The following is a 21,402-nucleotide window of genomic DNA, read 5'->3' as shown; positions in this document are numbered from 1 at the left end:
AGTAGTATCGCATTCTTGTCTCCGAGGAAACTGTGGGCTGTGCTCAGCTGGCATTTCTAGCATCTGTGCGTTTCGTCAGACCCGACACCTGGTAAGAACCCCAGCAGGTGATCACACTCTGCTGTTCCCACAGGCACTCATTCCGACCCCCCCCCCCCACACACACACAGCTGTTACACCAAGCTTGGGCTCTGAAATGCACCTGCTCATCGTATGGCCGCTGCTATCAAGACACCGAGTGACGGGGTGTTGCGGCTGCGTCTGCGAAGGATGCTACTGGGCCACGTTCCTGGTAAGAACTAATCGCTGGTTGTTAGTTCACAGGTTGATGCTTTGAAGATGAGCTATGATGTCCAAGTCGTAGGTGAATGTTGATGAGAATCGCAGCGACTAGACCATTCGGAGTAACTCTGCCTGTAGCTAACGTTTATAATGGCTATCGTGGGAGTTGCAGCATCTTAGAGAAGGGACGAATGTGGGCGACTATTGAAGGGTGGATAACGCAGATCAACTTTGGCCTTGTTTGATCAGGCACAAGGTACCCAAGTTCGTGTGCTGGGCACTCGAAAAAGACCTACACATGTCCTACTGAATACCAGAGCTGCGGAGGTAAGATGTTCTTGCTTGCCACTAGACATTATTCCTTCTGTGTCTGTTTGTGTGTGTGTGTGTGTGTGTGCGCGCGCGCGCGTTGTGTGTGTGTGTGTGTGTCCCATATGGCGCAGTGGTATGTGCAGTCGATTTCCAATCGAAAGATTGCGGGTTCAATTGCCGACGATTATGGTCGCTCATGTCTTTCTTCTTTTTCTCATTCTCCTAGCTCTTCTTTCATTCTCCTGAGTGGTTACCAACAGCCAGTGTATGCCGGAGTATGTGGTGCGTTGTGTGTGTTGAAGAAAATAAAAATAAAAAATAAATGAGAAAAAAGAATGAACACGGATGGAGAGCCAAGGATTATTTATGAAAAGTAAAAAGGACCAAGGAAGTACAAGTTACGCTAGAATGTCCACTAACACCACCAGTTACTAAACAATCAGCTCATGCGATAACATTGCACGACACTGACCGACGGTACTTTTTTTTTTTTTTTTTTTTACGAGAAACCACGAACCTCGAGAACAGAATACTGCATGGTAGAGGTGGTTGCAGACGCAACTGTGGTGGTGAAAACTGGAGCATCTCCGCCGACCTGAGGTCTCGGCTTCAGCGACACTTCAGAGCACCAAAAACTGGGGAGGAGTAGGCACAGGGGAGGGGAGGGGGGGGGGGGTACATTTATATAGAGGAAGGAAAAACGGAAAAGATGATACATGTGATAGAGGAAGAAAATAAAAAAATAAAAAATAAAAAATAAATAAAATAATAAAAATAATAAAAAATAAAAAAATAAAAAAGGGGGGAGCCAGGGTGCAAGCAGAGAGGGTGTTCAGGGAGTGTTCAGAGGGCATCTGTGGCTGAACGCCAGTCTCGGCTGCGGAGCGACTTGTAGGCGCCTTCCTTGAATGCCTGCATTCCCTTCTGCGTGGGAAGGTTGCGTAGCAGGGCAGATGGGAGACAATTCCAGTCTTGGATCGTGGCATGGGGGAATGATCGGAGAGCACTATTACGGGCTCCGGCGGGCAGTGTCGGTGCTAGTTGGTGCTGGTGCTGGTTCTTTTGCTGGTGGCGAGTGGAGCGCCGGTGCTGGTTTGCAACTGCCCTCGGTGGTGTCATGGTGGTCAGGATTGGGGGACCGTCGATCCAATGCAGCTTGTACAGGAATGTGAGTGCTGCGACTTGACGCCGAACAGTGAGGCTTGGGAGGTATGACCCTGGGCCGATGAGCTTTAGGGCTCGGTGCTGTACCCGGTCCAGCTGGTTCAGGGTAGACTGGGACGCACCCAACCATGAAAGCGGGCAGTACTCAAGTACTGGGCGGACGAAGCCGCGATACACTGCATACTTGGCCTTGCTGTCGAGAATGGGCAGGGCCTTCCTCATGAAGCCAAGACGTTGGTGACCACGGACTGCAACCTGTCGAATGTGGGAGCGAAAGGAGAGGCTCCGATCAAAGAGCACTCCGAGCAACTTCAGCTCCTCCACTTCCTCTATGGCCACCCCATTGAAAGTGGCTGGAGGAATCGGCCAGGGTTGACGGTGATGCGAAATTGTCAAGACTTGCGACTTTGTCGGCTCGAATGCGATCTTCCAGCTCTGGCCCCATTCAGCTAAGGCATCCACAGCAGTCTGGAGCTGCGCTAGGCCAACTGGGAGAGCGGTCAGGGATGGGATGCACTGATAAAGCGTGGTGTCATCTGCATATATGGCGAGCTGGGTTGTGGCTGGGAGGTGGTCCTCCATGTCATTGACATATAGGAGGAACAGGGTGGGGCCCAGTATGCTCCCTTGCGGCACACCTGAGCTGATTCGGAATTTAGGTGAGGTTTGTCCACTCACAACGGCCTGGATTCGTCTATCCGCCAGGTAGCTGTGGAGCCACTTGAGGAGGTTCCCGGACACTCCGTAAGCCTTTGCCTTGTGAAGGACACCTGCGTGGGAGACTTTATCGAAGGCCCCCGCAATGTCGACGGCAACAATACGTACAGCACCGCCAGCAGCTGCTATCTTGCTCCATTGGTGGTGCAGTCCTGTTAGGAGATCAGCAGGTCCTAACCCTCGACGAAAACCGAACTGGTGGTTTGAGAGTATATTATTTCGTTCGAGAAAGTTGGTGAGAGCACGGTTAACAACTGCTTCCATTGTCTTGGAGATGAGCGACAGGAGGGAAATGGGCCGATAGTTCGATGGGGCTGACTTTGACCGTTTCTTATGGACTGGGACGACACTTGCCACTTTCCAAGACTGTGGTTGTGTCCCCGACGTCATGCACTGGCGGAAGAGCAAGCATAGTGGCACTGCAAGGTGTTCAGCGTTGGCTTTGAGGACTCTGCCCGGAACTGCATCAGGGCCTGACGCTTTCGAAGGATCAAGGGCCCTCAGCAATTTACGGACTTCAGCAGGGCGGAAGCGAATACTTAGGAGACGGCTTTGGGAGCGAGGCTGGACAAAGGGGAATTCAGATTCCTCATTGAAGTCCTGTGGGCCGAGGCTGCACTTATCGGCGAAGTACTGACCAAGGCACTTGGCCTTCTCCTGACTGGTTGTGTACTCAGTTCCATCAGCAGATCGGAGTGTTGGTATATCAGCGCTGCGGCCCTTGCCACCCGCACGCTTGATAGTGGACCACCATTCCTTGTCCCGAAGGCTACCAGTGGTGAGTTTCTGCCGGAGCATGGTAATATGCCGTTCTCTGTTTCGCTGGATGGTACTGCGTGCAGAGGCTGCAGCTGTGCGGTAGTGTGCTTTCTTATCAGCACTGTCGGGATTTGAGCGCATCTGGTGCCACATCTGTCGCTTGGTGTTGACTGCAGCTGTACACTCCGGTGTCCACCAAGGTTCGTCGGAGGGGCGCGATGAGATAACTCTGTTGGGTATGAATTGTGCCATTCCTTCGAGGATCCTCTTGGTGATGTTGTCGCAGCTGAGATCCGGTTCAGGTCCGAGCATGCTCTCCCAGTCTGTTGTTCGGTAGAAGTGGGCAAGCCGCTCCCAGTCTGCGCGGTGGTATCGCCAGACTCTACGCGATGTCTTGGGCTCACGGGTGAGCTTCACAGGAAAGTCAACTTGGAGGACAGCATGATCAGAGAGTCCAATAGGCGGGTGTGCCTTAACAGTTGCTGGTGAAGGGAAATCAGACATCACCAGGTCCAGGGTGTTATCACCTCGGGTGGGTACGTCGACATGTTGACTCAGGCCATGGTAGCAGCAGATATCCTCTGCATACTCTCCAGCTCGGGTGGTCTTGTTGCTGCAGAGCCAGGCAGCGTTATGCACATTGAAGTCGCCGGTCACAATGACATTTGATCCGTAGGTACGGGATGCCTCCAGCGTGTTGTCCAAGTATTTAGAAAAGCGATCCTGTCAGCTTTTCTATTATTGTGTTCACATGGCAAGAAAAACGACATCGCTATGCTACGTAAGTTTCTACGTAAGGTGCTCGGTATTTCACTTAGACTACGTAAGTCTCTACGTAAGGTGCTCGGTATAGGTATACCAAGAGTCCATTATGGACTCTTGGTGTACCGGTATTAGATCTACCAACGGGTGGTAGCCGCGTGCTGTGCACGTGCACGGCAGCCGGCAGACATTGTGCATGTGTTGCATGCATGCAGTGCAGTCCGTGTTCGGACGTGCATGCGCGAGGAACTTCCTTCTTTGGAACTGCTTCTTGTATGAGCTGTTTCGGATATTTCGTCTCCTGGCCTGGCTTATTTCGTTTCGGCGCTGCTGAGACCTCCTTTCGCGGAATATTACTCAATGACAGGTTCGTTGACCAGTTCCCTTTGATTCATTTGCTTGTGTTCACTCTTTCATTTACGAAAAGTGTGCTGATTTTGGGCGGAATGCAATAAATAATGGAAAAGCTGACAGGATCTCTTTTCTAAATTTTGCTTTTCCGCTGCCGAGGTCTCCTTTTACGGAATACTCGATGACAGGTGATCGATCTCTGAGTTGACCTGTTTCCTTCGATTCATTTCCTTATGCTCACCCTTTCATTTACGGAAACGTGTGCTGATTTTATTCGGATTTAGATCCATTTTTATCTCTTTGCCCTTGTCTACAGTGTGCGAAGAACGCGAGTTCACCTTCTTGACGGTAAGGCTCATGTTAGATGTGTTGTCGAAATACTCATATTCATTGTACATTGGTACGTTACAAGTTAGGCACTGGTCAGTGGCATACCATCGTTGGCAGTTCCCAATCTGGAGGGAAAGGTTCAAGGACCCATTGAGTTTGCAAAATAAATTCGCATACGGTATCAGGGAAAATCTCCATTGTGGAGAGGTTCAGTAAACTTGTTTGCTTCATACGAAACAAGCCCATGGGTGCAGTCTCGTCTCGTGAAGATCTCGTACCTGTGGGATTGGATTTGTTTACTAGAGTCTGGGCTGTTTGATTTGTGAGTACCGCCGAGATTGCACTGCCCCAAATAAATTTTCGTGCCGCCAAAGCAAGAATTACGATCTGCAATCTGTTTGTAGTACCTGCAAGAATGTGCTGTACATGTATCGTACTTTCTCTATTGCTGTTTCAGTTGCCGTCATGTTGCTAAAGAAACGTTCAGTAGAGAGGTTCTGCAAAACGAAAATTCGAACGAGGTTTCGCGACAGTCCTTGCGAAAGTGTGTACAAATTTTTGCACGAACTTTGCGTTCTGCACATTTTCGTAGTTTGCGCGGGCCAAGTGCACGTACGCCATGACCCGATCTCACGAAATTTCCTACGACAGTTCATTTCGTGTTCCCTGCAAGTTTCGCGTCCAAAGTTGCGAAAGTTCGTGCGAAGTTTCGCACTTCATAACGTAGAACGAAAGTTTGTACGCGTTTTCGTTTTGCAGAACCTCTCTAGTGACTCATTTGTTTCATACGAGACTAGTCAATGAGTTGGCGTGGCTTAGAATCTTTCGCTATAGAAGAAATCTATTCGTATGTCTATTGGAGAAATAATTGTATTCACTGGTTATATATGTAAAATAGGTTAAGATAAACTCACAGAATAAATACCATCGTTCCCTTGGTGTTCGTCCTAAAGAGGTTCGACTGGATATCATTCATACTCACCAAAAGATGTGTAAGATTTTATCATTTATGGAGTGCCTTGTTTATCTCTCAGTACCTCCAAGCATAGCCTTGCCCCTTTTATCCTCAGGATCAGTGTAGTTGTTGGAACGAGGTGTCGGACTCAGCAATGTATTTGTTTACATTTTAATACATGTTTATTGTTCCTCCTTTGCTGTGTTGTTTTAGAAAATCGTGGACTAACAGTTTGAAGTCATTGAACTACTTCCAAAAGTTGTATCGACGTCAACAGAATTACGATTTCAGTGCAATATGATGCAGGATGAGTCTGGATGACCTTATTACGATAACCCATGATTATAAACACAGAATCAACAAAAACATCTGCGACACGCACCTGGTTACATTTCTCAAGTAAATCTGATCCAGGGTGGGGAAATCTGAAATATCTGAAAGGCAAGACAATTTTATGACAGTCATGAAATTCTGCTACAGCAACATGCACAGAATGACCTCCGTATAAAAAGTATCACCACGGTCCATCACTACTCACATGTTTCCCCGCAGAAGAACATGCTAGCCTAGTGCCATTTTCTGCAAGAAAAGGCTTGCACCTCAATGCGTATAATACGGTATTGATATGGTGTGAAGGCCATCATTTACATATTGATACAGTACGAGGTGATTTGGCTTTTTTTAACATTTGGCATTTTTTAACAAATGTGTAAAATTTGCTTTTCTTCTGGCTGTTTCTCTGCTCCGGATGGCTGTATCGAAACATGGGTGGTGGCAAATGGGAGCCAGTTTATCGTAGATCAACATTGACCAGAAAATTTGGTGCATATAATTTAATTCTCCCTGCCACGTTGGTATAACTAGTGGTGGGTGCTTTGCCATTTTGTGTAAAATGTGTAAAATGAGCCCCTGAATGGACGAGGAGGGCAGTGAATTGCTTCCGCAGGGCCTTTGGACGACGTCAGGCCGTCTTGCCATCACTAGAGACAGTAATGAAGAACAGTAGGTCACGGAATGCACTCTGTGAGAACGAAAACATCGCTGCGATGCTATGCTATCTATCCAATTCCACCGTATAACACAGCCACTAGTTACAAATACAAAACACGGCTTTCGCAGCATACAATGCAGTTCACTCCTCTGTTGACAGATTAATTTTCATCCACTAGCAATCCTTGAAGTGATATCTATCAACTTCAGAACATTGATGACCGAATATCCCAGTTTGTGATGCCATTTTACAAATTTGTTAAAAAATGACACACCAATTATTTGAATCCTGAGAATACTGTGAAAGTAGGACATGATTCAAGACACTTTCCAAAGTGGGATCATTCCCATTTTTGGACACAACGGGCATGAAGGATAGCACTTCCACTTGCAACAATTCATTTGGACGTAGCTTGTCTAGAAGTGACTGAAAAAACGTCATTTTACAACCATGTTAAAAAAAGCCAAACCACCTCGTATAGGGCATTCCATTGATTGGTGACAGAAAAAACAAAAGAAATTATAGCAATAAAAACTGCTTTATGGCAGTTTTCTAAAAAAAGTTATTGTGTTCTAGTCCATGGACCCCGTCTAAAAAGTAAGAAATTAACGAAATGTGATAGCCGAAAATTAAAATTTCACACAAAACCTCACAATAATCACACACAGAATGAAAAGCTACATGTAGAAGACCTTTTCCCCTCGTGATCCTCTTTCCTATGCATGCATGACTGCATGTTGACAATTGTTGGTGCAGTACAAGTTTAGTGTTGAAAGCAGCATTTCAAGTGTTGTGATTATTGTGAGGTTTTGTGTGAAATTTTAATTTTCGGCTATCACATTTCGTTAATTTCTTACTTTTTAGACGGGGTCCATGGACTAGAACACAATAACTTTTTTTAGAAAACTGCCATAAAGCAGTTTTTATTGCTATAATTCCAATAGCTGGAGATCTGTCTCCGAACAGGACCCGGGCCGATAGGCTGCACAGATAACAACTTTCTGTCCACTCTGCGTCGTGACACTCAGCCAGATGATCTCGTGATCATGGCACTGGATGTGATCAAGATGTTCATATCCTAGGCCAGCCTTCACCCAGACTGCTACTCCACCACCGTGTGCAGAGCGATCCTTGCGGATGGGGGTGTGATAGCCAGGCATGGCTGCTTCAGATTCGCTGCACTTCTCTGGCGTAAATTTTGTCTCTGTGACTACTGCTATATCTGGCTTCAGGGTCTGGAGGGTGTGGCGGAATTCTGCAAGCTTGGACGATAGGCCAAAGGCATTCGTCACCAAGAGTCTGAACATCGTTGGTTGGCTACTGGGCATCGTGCATGCTAGACGATCCCTTGAGGGCACCAGACGATTCATCAGTGTGCTGGAACTCACCAAGTTTGGATTGCAGTCCGAAGGCATATGTCAGCAGGAGCGTTAGGCTTGGGGGAATCATTTGGATTGCTGCTCAGTGCGTTCCTTAAATCGCCATGGCCTCGCGTACAGGGGCCTTGGCCAGAAATTCTCAGTTGTGACCAGGGTGAGGTCCTTAGCGTCCACAGTTAGGTGGGCAGACACTCTTCCTGCCTCCGTGGTGTGGAGGCTGCAAGTGACGACGTTCTACAACTAACTGGCTAACAGCTCTAGCACATCTTGGATGCGCACTCCAACAGCCTTCCAACTTGGAAGGTACTAAGTTATACTGGTGCTTGTTACCGCTGCTGATTGTCCATCTAAAGTGTCATAGTCGAAGTACAGTGCTGTTTTGAGGCGTTCGGGTTTGCATGATTCTTGTTCGCATAGTTTCCGCTTTTCTTGATCTTGCATCTTTTGAGCCACGCAAGAGGTGTGGAATGTTTCTTTGCGTCCTTGAATCGTGGTTTGACTCTATTGTCCAATGGTCTTGCCAGTATCGTCATCGACATGCATGAACATCCGCCAACGTCCTGCACAGCTGAAACTTTCAACTCGTGCTTATCTTGGTTGCGCTCACCTTCCCCTCCTTACGTTATTTCTATAACTTATAACCTTCCAAGTTGGAAGGCTGTTGGAGTGCGCATCCAAGATGTGCTAGAGCTGTTAGCCAGTTAGTTGTAGAACGTCAGTACCGTCGGTCAGTGTCGCGCAATGTTATCGCATGAGCTGATTGTATAGTAACTGGTGGTGTTAGTGGACATTATAGTGGCACTTGTAGTTCCTTGGTCCTTTGTACTTTTTAGAAAAAATTTACTTGTAAAAAAAGAACTTAGAAGTTGCGACTTCGGCGGTATGGGTCATGAAGTTAGTTGGTTGTTCCAAAGAGGAACACACGCTTCCTGCCGGCACTTGACTGACTCACGACTGCCATCATCACGCGGACGTGCGACTTGTTGTTGGAGGTGACAGCGTTGTGAATAGCTATTGGCTCTCAACGTCTGTTTAGCACATCTCCATGAGCGACTCTGACTCACGCTGCTACCTGGGACTTCACGAGGTGTTTGTCGCGCTGGAAACAAAACGTCTCCGTAATTTTGTATCCCTGGTTATGGTTTGGCCTGGAGAGCAGTTCAGTTGTCCTCTTCCCCTGATTATTATTAGTAGGGCTGTGTTTGCTAGTAAAAAACAAATATAATAATTATATACTCAAATCTGTGGACAGCAACTGTTTCGCTCTGTTAGAGCTCCTCAGCACAGCTCAGAGGACCGAAGCGCAGCTCTTCGCTTTGCAGACACAATCTTCCTCAGCCTACTCACGCTCAACTGATGAGGGGTGAACTCCCCGAAACACTGTGTATTGAGCAGGGAGCGGTGATTTCTTGCAGGTTTGCCGAGTGGAAGGTGCGACGTGCTCCTCGTGTGCTCCGGATGGCAGTCGTGAGTCAGTCAAGTGTCAAGTGTAGGCCTCGACCAAATATGCTAAAAAAATAGAGCATTATTATGCTCGTCGCATATCAGGGAAAACGTCCATAATATGCCAAAGGCTTAGCAAGATATGCAAAAAGATATGCCAAAATATGCCAGAATATGCTCGACATAAGCAGAAAGTGTAGATCATTTCAGTAAAATTACAACCTTGGAATATTCATTGGCTTCACGGCTATCATGCTTATGGTGCAAATCAAAACACATGCAGAATAGTATGGCTAGGGTCACAGTAGGGTGTGTCCGCAGCAACCGTAGTGATAGTGTTTATCCATGGAGGAATGTAGCAAACGCCTCAACCATTCCAAATTCATCCATAAAAGGCATTTCTGAACGCATTTTGTCCATAATATGAATGTTTTGTCCTCATTTTCTTCAGAATATTCGAATTATATGCTGGCTTCATTCCAATATTCCCTTTGTCACTCAATATGCCATATATGAACTGTCTCACAAAATATGCGGAAATATGCGCAAGCATATTTGGTCGAGGCCTAGTCAAGTGTCGGCAAGAAGCGTGTGTTCCTCGTTGGAACAACCAACTTCATGAAAAAAAGAAAAATGAAAAATGTGGATTCACTGGCCAGAAAAAGTCACTTCAATCAGCTGTGTGGTGGGTACCAGGCTAAAATGGCTGTGCCATGTGATGTTGCGCCGCCTATTTTTCTTTCTTCGTCGTGTCTCCTCATTCCTCTATTCTACATGCTCGGCTCGCTCCACATATCCACTCTCTCCGAGGGCATCGTCGCACTCTGGTGCCGATTCCTCAAATACATATCGGTCACTTGGTAAACTGTCTGTTAGTCGTCTGCTGATCGTCTTTGGCAATTGTTGGATGATTGTATTTCCCGGTTGACATATCCAGTGTCACATCCAAGAAATCTACCGTCTTCATGCCAGCGCTGATGGTCAGGTTCAAACCAAGACTTGCGAAAATCTGGCATAATTATGGTCTTTCTGGCTCGGTCTGCTGTACTGCCAGTCGCATCTCCGATCACCGCCGATCTGCACGGCGTCTCTTCGCCCAGGCTGTTGTCATCCCTGACATAGTCTATGGCAGTATTGCCTTCTTCCCCGCGCTCCTTGTTCGCCAGCTTGATCGCCTGGGTCTGCTACAGAACAGGGCTATCCGAGCTATCGACGGCCACCCACCCCACACAACCGTGCATCCCCTGCTGGTGCAGCACGGCTTGTACCGCGTAGGCGAACTCAGCAAGCGCAAGCTACTAGTGTTTGTCTGGAGGTGCCTTCACGGGAAAGCTAGTGCCACTTTGTCTGAACTGTTCGTCATATCTACTGGCAGGGGAACCCGTCATCAGAGGTCCAGTGGTCTGCTCAGTCAGCCACCCTCCACTCCCTCTGGCGCTTCTCGGCCGTCCGTCGCAGGATCTGCACTCTGGAGCCTGCTGCCGGATGATGTTCGGACCATAGCAAAATAGAAAAGGTTTAGAATAAGTTGCTTACCATATTGTTGTTCAGACTAGCCCGCCCCCTAGCTCTCCTCGACCACCCTGTCACCCCTGATACTCGCTTGACTCCTCTGTCAGATAATTGTTCTTTCGTAATTTTCTAATTCCTGTCCTCTCTTTTCTAAACGCGGCTTATCCATTCGCCTTTATTATTATTGGGCCTATTGTAGTTCCTGTTTATTATGCGAATTAAAATAAACGAACCAACCAACCAACCGCTAATTCATTATCGCAGTACAGTCTGATGTCCGCGCTGTTGAACTCCTCCAATAGCTTTGACAGGGCATGTGTCCCGACCAGCTCGCGGACTTCTGCACCGTCAAAGCAGCCCATAATCACGTCGAAAAGTCCTCTTCTGTCTTCCTTCATCCATTCCCGATCACCGTTGAAAAGCAAGGACTTCCGCGAGTGCATGACGATTTCTATATCTGGGAATATAAGAATTCATATCCCGTCCACTTGGAAAAGGCTGAAGTGTCAAACGACACTTGTTCAAAGCTGTCACCTCTGACCCAGCGCAAACCACATGCATGATTGTATTTGTAGTATCCTCTGCCAGACTACAGTACAGTCATTGCGGTGGACTGTTTAGTACAATCATGCAGTTCTGGAAGTTTGAATCTATACCCGTCTGCTGCTAACGTTTCGCACGTATCACTTCCGAACGTCCGCAGCTAGCTGCAACGTCGAATAGGCCAGACTACTCAGTCTTTGTGGACCCCTGCACTAGCACAGCGGTGGTTCACACAAGATAAACTGGAGAGCTCCGCGAGCTTGAGACTGCGCAGTTTTTGCATTAACTGATACTTGAAACTCGAGGTGCGTCCCTTTCTCTTAGAGTTCCGCAAAATTGGGTTTTATCACATCAAAATGCGCAGCTTGTGAAGAGAGTGGCTGATGACCTAATGAGCGCCTGCCTGGTTAGGGAGCCCCGGTTTCTTTTCTTTTATTCAACATAACTTTGTGACAAACAAAGGTGTCCTGCTTTGTGCTTTGTTTCAGAAAGAAGTCAACGGAAGATCCCGGACTGCTGTCAGTATGTCGCTCAGTACTCGAGATGTAGTGTCCCGGCTTCTCTTCCTAGCATGCATAGGAACGCTTCAATCGGCAGGCCAACATGTGGGTGAGTATTCACTGGGGACATGCTCTGGTGCATTGGATCAGAGGAAGGTGGTATTCATACTGCAATGTCCGGAGGAGGATAGAGGGCAGAATTTAATCCACAGCATGTTCGATACTAGGTAACAATAATAATAAATGATGTGTTCTGTGTCATCTAAAAGAATCGTGTGCACGTACATGTACATGTTCTACAACTTAATCTTTTGAAGGGTAACGATATTTTCAGCAAACCTGGAAGGGTCCTGGAGTTAATTTTACTGTGGGCTTACAAGACACAACATACATGCATGGAAAGGATTTAGAGGCCTCACTTACGAGCTAAGACGAGTGATGCGGATGAGGTTCAGACACAATGATTGAAATCGCACCTTTTTCGGATCACTTTCTTTGGTTATTTTCAGAACATTTCAATTGCAACTCCCCAGCTGGTCTATACTACATCAGTGGTTTGGACTGGTCTACAAAGTACAACAACGCAACTGCAGGTGGACATAAGTGCAGGACAATAACGGATGACATCAGCTTTGCCCTGATCAACTCCACCGACCTTAGCGGTACAAACAGGAATTGCTTGCTCGCTTTCATTGCGCACATAGCCGCAGCGCACCCTGGAAACAGCGTATCAGCGTGGTTGGATTCAAGTACTGGAACCGACCGTCATTGCTATCCAGGAGCAGGATGCAGTAGCACCAACGTCACAATCTGCAAGTACAACAAGCCTGAGGCGGCAGGTTGGTACTCTACTGGCACTAATACACATGTACATGTACATTGTTGTCGTATGAGTCGAATACAGTTCTGGTTTTATGAGCCTGAGGATAAATTCCACGGTTCCGTGAGGCTCGGTTAGACCGAGTTTTCCGTAGAAATTCCGTAGAAATTCATAGTACCTATTTCGTTCACGTTACTGTCCGTTTTCTGTTTCCTATTAGCACTGGGGGGTCATGCAGTCGTACATGTATTTATTCAGCTTTTATTTCTTGTGTACTTGCATACTGGTATTAGTTTAGTCCCACGACCTGCGATAAAATGATCAGCTGTAGCACCTACTCCACTTTTATGTTTATGTATCTATGTCATTCAGATCTTCCCAAGTTGTACATTGTACTGCTGAGATACCGAATTCAAATAAATCAATACCATACCATACCATACTGGAAACTGCCTAATATTCACGACGGATTAATGTTCGCTATTTTTGCGAGAAGTGCGTGCGCGAATATTAACCATCGTGAAATCTAATTTCAACAGTGTGTGTATGTACGTGACCCCCGTGCTTCGCGAACTTTTGCCATCGCAAACTCGCTGGTTCTAAGAAACAGCAAAAATTTAGTGACGCGAATATTGGGCGGTTAGCAGTATTTGGCTGCTGAATAGAACTCGATCTTATATCTGCACTGCTCCATCCCTATTCCCATGGCCCATTTCGACATGCATTACGTAAAATTCTCGGGACCCCGTAAAAAGCCCTCCAGTTGTTGAGGAATGCCCTACAAGGATATGAAAAATTAATAAAATTATGAGCACCCTCAAGGATCAAGGTGCAGATGTAGGGCGTTGAGTATGTCAGACCCAGTGGGCGTTGAAGTAAGCTTCATAAAGATGAACGTTTATAACAAAATTCTGGCACCCTATCCCTTGCTGATTCCTGGTATGTGGGCATGTGTATGGTATGTAGATTCGGCAGTTATCTGGAGCTAGATTTCACCTGTTTCATTCTGATCTTTTCTGTGTTTTGTACAACCAGTGCGTTTGCAGATTTGAGTGCTTCTTTTGCACCTGGCTTCCATGGTATTATTATGGTGCATGGTGTGTGTGTGTGTGTGTGTGTGTGTGTGTGTGTGTGTGTGTATGCTTGTGTGTATAGGTGTATGTGCGCATGTTTGTGTGTGTACATGTTTGTGTGCATGTTTGCTTGAATATGTGTATGTATGTATGTTTGCACGTGTGTATGTGTTTGTGTGTTATTGCCTTCGAAATAGATAAGTGGACTGACTATCTGTGATCACTGTCACATGCACAGATATAGTGCCATAGCCCGCGTGTTGTCTGTGTGACTCACTGAAAACATTGGTTCGAGATTGTTTTGTCACACTCTACCTTTAAAATATAGAAAGGAAAAGGCAATTTGTTTGCGCATTGTGCTTCTAATTTACTAGATCTCAACAACAGCTGTCCCATTTTGCCTCCGATCACCAATGGGATTATCACGTATCCATCAGGACTTGTGTTCCCATCAGAGGCCTTCTACGCATGCAACATCGGCTACCGACTTCACGGTCCTAGCAATCGTGCATGTCACTCACATAAGAAAGTTTCCGGCACAATAACCACTCCAGCTTTCTGGGATTCAACCCGAAATCGCACATGCCATGGTAAAGTATTTACAAAGTTTGATATATTCGCAGTGTAGCCAGATGTAGTGGGATGGTCTCGGACTATGGTTGAGAAACAGAGAGTACCAGACTCAAGTGCTGTTTGAATGCTGATGCGTATTTTCATCTTTGCCGCGGGCCACAGTGAATTGAAAACTCGTTGCTTAGCAAGAGGGAAACATGGATGCAGTGAACGAGAATTTCAGGTTTTGATGGTCAAGATCTACTCATCTCTCTCAGTTCTGTATCTTCTCCCCGATGTCTGAAAGTGGTGGCGTTACCCACGGTTGAGGACACTGTGTCTGACTGGATCTCACGAGAACCGTGGAATGTCTTGGTCATCAGTCTTGGATTGGTGGTCGCGTAACCTTTGACATTGCGGACTACACAAACACTGCGTTCATTAATGTGTGCCCTGTGATCATGTGATGATATGATGGATGTGAAACTGCGCATTTGAGAAGTATTGTGTTTATTTTTCTTGTTTGTCGTTTCCTCAAACTGCAGTAAACAATTGTCAAGCTCCACGTTTGGCCGATGGACAGATTTCCGGTACTTCCCCTTATTACATGGCCCAGTGCGATGTCGGTTTCAAGTTAGTTGGGAATGCACAGATCACCTGCATCTCTGATACGCAAACAACGCTGATGCCAGCTTGCCAGCGTGAGTTTGTTTCGCCGAATCCCTTTAAATTCGGTCATGAGAAACGCCAGTCATTAGCTCTTTGATCAGCAAATTCCCTTCACTCTCTCACGGTTATTGCAAATCTGGCCCACTTGACTGCACCAAGGCGCCTAAGAGGCCTAATCGGGATGGGAGTCTTTCTGAGATTCATTTGCATATTGAGAAATGATGTCATTTTGTCTTATTAGATAGCGCCTGCGAGAGACTTCACCAACAACATTTGTGGCTTCTCCCTTCGAGGTACTGTAATTTGCATGGCATTATGACACGTGGTAATGCGCCAAGAATCCTAATGACTAGAGTTGCATGCCTGCTGACATTAAAAGTGATGCCACGTACAAAGCAACTGACCGTTCGAATGGCATTGTGGCTATGCTTGTGATTTGCACAAATTATTTAATTCATGTATTACCTCATGAACTTAGCAGCCCTTCCTGAAGCGAAGTGCACAGATGTTCAGTGTCTGGTGCAGAATATGGCCTAACGCACTGATGGTCTTGTTGCCTCTGTGTGGTCTCACACGTATTACCTGTATAGCACAGGAGTGTAGTCAAATTATCCTGATTTGGTTTTAAATCCACTTTGCAATTTTGCAGCCATTCGGTGTCCTGCTCCAAGCATCCCTCACAGCGCTGGCCTAATGGATAAGTACTCTGGTATTGGACAGCAAGCTGAAGTGAACTGCTCACGTGGCTACCGACTGGTGGGCAACAGTACGGTGGAGTGTACGCGTTTCGGCGGGTGGACAAGTCTACCGACGTGTGAAGGTGAGTGCAGGTGAACTCATAAGGAAATCCCCGAGAAGGTGAGCCTTTTGCTCCACCATTATCCCCTGCTCATTGCGCCGTTTATTGAATACCGCTTTGACACAATGAATCTATGGAATCTAGCGGATTCAGTGAAAGGAAAAGTGAGGAGAAAGAATGTGGCAAAAATGAATTATTGTTTGAATAGCACCTCCCCCTCCCTAGGCCTGGGCGGATAATGCTAGTTATTTTGCGGGATAATGCTAATGGCAATGCCAGAAAAACTGGATCATAATGCTACTTTTAATGCTGCTGTTCCTCTGTAATGCCAGCAATTCACCAGTAGTAAGTATGGAAAATGGCTTGGTTTGGGCAGTATTGTGCACGTTTCGTAGTTCTACGTAAACGGCATGGAAAATGCTAGAAAATCATGATCATAATGCTAATTTTATGCTGCTATTGCTCCATAATGCCAGGCAAACCGCAATACTATGCATGTAAAATGGCTTAGTTTGGACAATCCTATGCAGGTTGTGCAGTTCTATGTACAAGGAATGTAACGGTCCATTTTTTGTAGTGGCCAAAACTTCCATATGTGAGTATAATGCCACTTTTGTGGAAATGTAGTGTTATAATGCTAGCAATGCTAGCGTTGCAAATCGCACACTATAATGCTACTTATAATGCTAGCATTATCCGCCCAGGCCTGCCCCTCCCCCCCCTACTTCATCCACCCAACCTGCATCTTTGAAAATGAATCAACTCCAATGCCAACCTGCCAGTGTGAATTTGTTGGACAAATCCAAAGATAAAGTTTTCTAATTTTCCGCAAACTCCAACGCAGCCACTTACACATTTACTTGGCCCGATAATTTGGTGTAATGTAATTTTGGATTACATTACTCAATGTGGACTACTCAGAAGTCAGAGATGAGACCTTCGACCTCGAAATGCAAAAAGAAGGATTAGGGTATCTCAAAACTGAAGACCGGTACTCTGATGATGGGCCAGGCCCGATAATTTGGTGTAATGTAATTTTGGATTTTAATTGCAGTGAAGAGACCGTTTTTGGAGTTAGGAGTTGTGAAGTGATGTTTCCTGAATCCAAAGGTCTTCAGTTTTGTGATAGCCTCCCGACGTGCGAAAGTGAGTGCAGGAGGAATATACCCGCAGAAAGCTTTTCAAATTGCCAGAGAAGGCGAGCACTCGTGCCCCACCATTAGCCTCTGGTCACGGCCTTTATTGAATTTCACTTCAACACATTGTTTCAATGCACGTGAATCTAGTGGATACAGAGAAAGGAAAATCGGCGAGAAAGATTAAAGTGGCAAGCGATGAATTATTGTTTGATTAGCACCCCTCTACCACCCCCCACCCATATTCCATATTCCTTTCGAGAGACTTCAAAATATTTTATGTGGCACTTCTCCCCTGGACCAACTGCAATTGCCATAGCGTCATGGTATTTTGAATAGGTATTCAAATAAAAATTTCGACGGGTTCGCGTACCGGGCAGGTCAAGAACAAGGAGTCGTACAACTCCCTGGTCAAGAACCACCTTGACCAGGAACCACCTTTTCATTGTGTGCCTTTGTGTAAACGGACCGCGTTACCTTTCAAATGGATGTAGGCATGAAACTGGAGTCGGAGCAATAAACCATATTTGCACATACAAAATATAGGTTTTTTGAACACATCACAATAATAATTACGTTATGTTAAATGTCCTGCTGGCTGTCGACTTTTTCATTGCCGTCCCCGTACTATCCGTATGCATATGCTCAGAAATCCACTGTCAAGCACCTGCACGACCAGAGAATGGATACCTCTTGCTGGACGGACTGGAGGTTCACAGTGCATTCAACATCACGTGCAAAGAGGGATACCGAAGCACGCAGGCAGAGCCGTCGAAATGCATGCCGAGTGGAAACTGGTCCAACCCCCCGGGGAAATGTGAAGGTAATATTCCTACCAAACCATGAGTGCGTGATTGACCACTGTAATTGCCAATTGTTGGGTATTGGGTATGGGGTATTTTCTGTACATTTCCTCTCTACTTTGGGCCTGTCTCTATGCAAAAAAGAGCACATCTTTGCGGAACTGTTGCCTCAGAAGGATCTTCAGGGGCTGCAGTAAGAGTTTAAAAATCATGCCACGTCGTCGTGTTGTCAGGTAAACACTAAATGCAGTGGAAACAATAGACACACGCGGATTGGTTGGCCTTTGAACTTGAATTATGTATTCTATTACACACGGTATCGTACGCATTGCTCATGCGGGCGCATCGGCTGTAAACCGATTCTATATTTCACGACATAATAACTCAATCAACAGACCACATGTAATCCTTTTTTTGTATTTCGTGGATGTTTGTTGTCCGCTATTCCATGTGACGTCACAGAGGCCAAGTGCAGGAAGCAGGAAGCACCTCCGAATGGCGAGCTCATTGGCTACATTGAGGTTCCACTCGCCGGTCGGGAGGTATTTTACTACTGCAATGATGACTACGAACTGGAGGGCTCGCGAACACAGAAGTGTAAGATGGACGGCAACTGGACTGGATTAGCACCGGCTTGTGTGAAGAAGGCGACTGGTGAGATGCTTACTGTTAAGAGGCTATAATTGAATACATGTATAAGTGCAATAAAGAGTATAATAGATGCAGACATGGCCAGACAACAACGAGGTAATGGAATTTTAAAGGATTTTTTATATTATTCAAAATCGATTTTCGTGTTCCGCTCTTCAGTGAATATACTTCAGAAGTAACTTTTTAATTTTTTAATTTTTTTCTGAAAGTGCACATGCCTACAACTGTGGTAATTATACTGGTTTTGCATGTGTCGTGGGTTCCCAATAATCCCATGTCCACGTTGTCTTCTCTCCTCTCCCCATAAACTCGCATGGTGCGCAAGCTCGTGGTACCGCAGAGACCAGTCCACAGGTCGGAATTGTTGGCCTGGCTCACCAGCACAGGTTCCTTCTTGGAGCCCCTACTCTTCCCATTGTTGTGTTGGCCTGCTACTTCTCTCCCCTCTTCTTACGAGTAGCTTGTGTCCTCGGTAAAAACAACATGGGTGAGCAACCACCGAGTGTGAGTAACGCACTCTGTAGTTGCACAGTTTGCCCACCTGAACCAAGAACAGCTGCCGTAGAAGGAGAACAAAGGACTAAAATTGAAAAAGGAAGACTCTCTGTCGTCTTTTTCATAAAATCCACGTTGGAAAGCTGTTGTCTTCTACATTCGGGCTGTGATGGAGCTCCACATGAGGTCATTTATTTGCAGTACCACTCGTCAGTATTGTGCTATCTGCTGTAAGTTCTGACTTGCGAATATCGTGGCTATGTTAGTGTTGGACTGTTGTTCTATCAGCACTAAACTCTGAGTTGCATATAGTCCCGAGTGGGTTCCTGTCCTGTTGGATAGTGTCAATACCCGACAAATATCCGTGTGCAAAATCAGTATTGTTTTTTTTTCGCTTTCCAAATGTTTCACAGAATGTATCCCTGATCGATGCGCGTAGATTTGTTTGAACTCTACTAAACGAGCAGTCTTCTTTGTGTGTATTTTTTGCTTTCACTCTACAGAGGAGCAGGTCAGTTGGGTATCCCAGCCCGCCAGTCTATCCGTCATAGTCGTGATGGTGGTCATGGTACTGGTTGCCTTGCTTCTACCGCTTTGCTTCATACTCTCTCGCAATAGGTCTCGCAGCCAAGACATGCTGGACTCTGGCCAAACAAACGCCAAGGAAGAACCGGACATGCCTGGAGAGCAATATGTGCAACCCACGGATATGATGTCCAATTTATCAAGCCAGCGTAAGGACCGCCCTATCGTATCATCGGACTCGGTACCTCACAACAGCTGCATTAGTGCCGGCGCGAGTAGCCTCTCAGACCAGAGTCGACCGAGCGGAATCGTGCCCAGCACACCCATTGGCAGGCACCTGGGCAGTATGGAGAATCTGGTCAGCGACGATGGCCAAGATGAGCATATGTACGCTGATCCGCATTTGAACGACGATCTCGATGACATCATGAAGACTCTGGCGGTATCCGATTGCGTTATGCCACCCGTAGCCGCACCTCGCCAGCAGTCGGAAGCAACAGCCAAGAGCAATGCACCTCCTGACGCAGAGAATTCACATGCTGATGTTTACGAAAAGTATGATGTGGACCAGGAAACGGTGACAACAATGCCAACAGGTGGACAAGCAGATGACGGCGTGCCTCACGCAGCCGTGCGGAAGAGAGACAGCGTCAGTGCTCCTAGCAAGCCGCAGCGCATCTCGTCGTACACACCTACCGTACTGCAACCCTGCCCGAACGTCAGCGCAGCTACTGCTGCTACGACAGCTGTGCGGGTGCAGTCCTACACTATGGTCGACTTGAAGAAGAAAACGCCACACGACGAAACGAACAAGAAGAAGACAACCAATTCGCCGATGGCTCTAACGACTGTGAAGACCAACTCCGCCGATACTGGAATAAGTCACGGAGGCTCTGCAGCGAAAGATGGCGTTTATGTGAATATGAAGGTTTAATTAAGAGTCCTTGCGCAGAGAGACGGACCAAACTCCCTCTCTTCTTTCTTTACTGAATATCACACAACCATCAGATGCTGCACAGCCGGGCCTCGATCGACTTTAGTGGCTTGTTTTGTTTTTGGAATATCAGAAGGTAAAGATGAAAGCGATTTCCTGGTTGGCTACGTGACAAGAAGCAGTACAAGAATAGCGATGAAGTTTACGCTCGTCTCTTCAACCTGCCATCACTGATCCAGCTGGGGTGGAGCATGGCTTTGCACAACACTTCTCTTTGTCTGTTTGCAATTTCCCAAAAGCCTAAACGTATACTGACATGGGCATCTGCAGGCGCATTTTTTTATTTACTTTACTTATGTGCAGGCGCACCCCATTATTTGTAATTTTTATTCCCCAAAGGCTTTCGCCTATCGAGCGGGTTCCCAAACTTTTCATGATACCAAATCTGAAAAAGAAGTGATGAGCAATAGACTTTTATTTATCGCCGTGGTTGGAAATCACCCACTCTCTTAATAACATTGGCCGGTGTTTCCTCCGAGTCTTGAGATGTTGTACTAAATATATATAAAAAAAAGTACAGTAGTACCAAGATAAGAGTGCTACACACGTACATCTTGATGCAGGGCCCAACAAAATCGACCTCTAAATACATGCCTTGACACATGTTGGATAACATGGGTTTTTCGGTGTTATTTGCATTTATTGTGTCTTCAAGAGCATCTTCGCCAAGTATGGTGTGTCTAATCGCGTCCAAAGGTCCCGAAATCACCCTCGATAGGAATTCAAAATTGCCGAAAAACGTTTTACATTACACATATCGAAAATAATTTTTCGAACTTTCTCCAACCTTTTTTCGGAGATCTTTGACTTTGTGACTTTTATTTTTGGAAAGTTTCAGACCTCGCTAACTTCATCGGGCTGGAATGAAGAAATTTACTTTGTGAG

At 46.3% G+C, this 21,402-nt stretch overlaps 1 protein-coding gene across 2 annotated transcripts; it reads left to right on the top strand.

The window, feature by feature from the left end:
* The first annotated feature begins 283 nt into the window (after window positions 1–283).
* LOC135819622 (uncharacterized) lies at window positions 284–20,928 on the top strand. 2 transcript variants are annotated; one of them, XM_065332865.1, is made up of 9 exons: window positions 284–609; window positions 11,989–12,109; window positions 12,510–12,839; window positions 14,268–14,483; window positions 14,991–15,146; window positions 15,764–15,934; window positions 17,699–17,872; window positions 18,315–18,506; window positions 19,502–20,928. In XM_065332865.1, exons 2-9 carry the CDS (start codon window positions 12,025–12,027, stop codon window positions 20,455–20,457), a joined length of 2,280 nt encoding a protein of 759 aa, XP_065188937.1. In that variant the 5' UTR covers window positions 284–609; window positions 11,989–12,024; the 3' UTR covers window positions 20,458–20,928. The 2 variants fall into 2 exon arrangements, with proteins under 2 accessions (XP_065188937.1, XP_065188939.1); XM_065332867.1 differs by lacking the exon at window positions 18,315–18,506.
* Window positions 20,929–21,402: the final 474 nt, after the last annotated feature.

The sequence above is a fragment of the Sycon ciliatum genome, chromosome 6, assembly GCF_964019385.1.
Source record: "Sycon ciliatum chromosome 6, ocSycCili1.1, whole genome shotgun sequence".
Classification (NCBI taxonomy): domain Eukaryota; kingdom Metazoa; phylum Porifera; class Calcarea; order Leucosolenida; family Sycettidae; genus Sycon; species Sycon ciliatum.
The sequence above is the reverse complement of the archived record's forward strand: the minus strand, read 5'-3'. Positions and strand labels throughout refer to the sequence as shown.

What these genes read in the sequence shown, in the direction of transcription:
- LOC135819622 (XM_065332865.1), top strand. Translation starts at nt 12,025, where the DNA reads ATGTCGCTCAGTACTCGAGATGTAGTGTCCCGGCTTCTCTTCCTAGCA. An exon ending in ATCGGCAGGCCAACATGTGG is followed by an intron (nt 12,110 to 12,509) that starts GTGAGTATTCAC and finishes GGTTATTTTCAG; the next exon opens with AACATTTCAATTGCAACTCC. An exon ending in TTGTGTGAAGAAGGCGACTG is followed by an intron (nt 18,507 to 19,501) that starts GTGAGATGCTTA and finishes TTCACTCTACAG; the next exon opens with AGGAGCAGGTCAGTTGGGTA.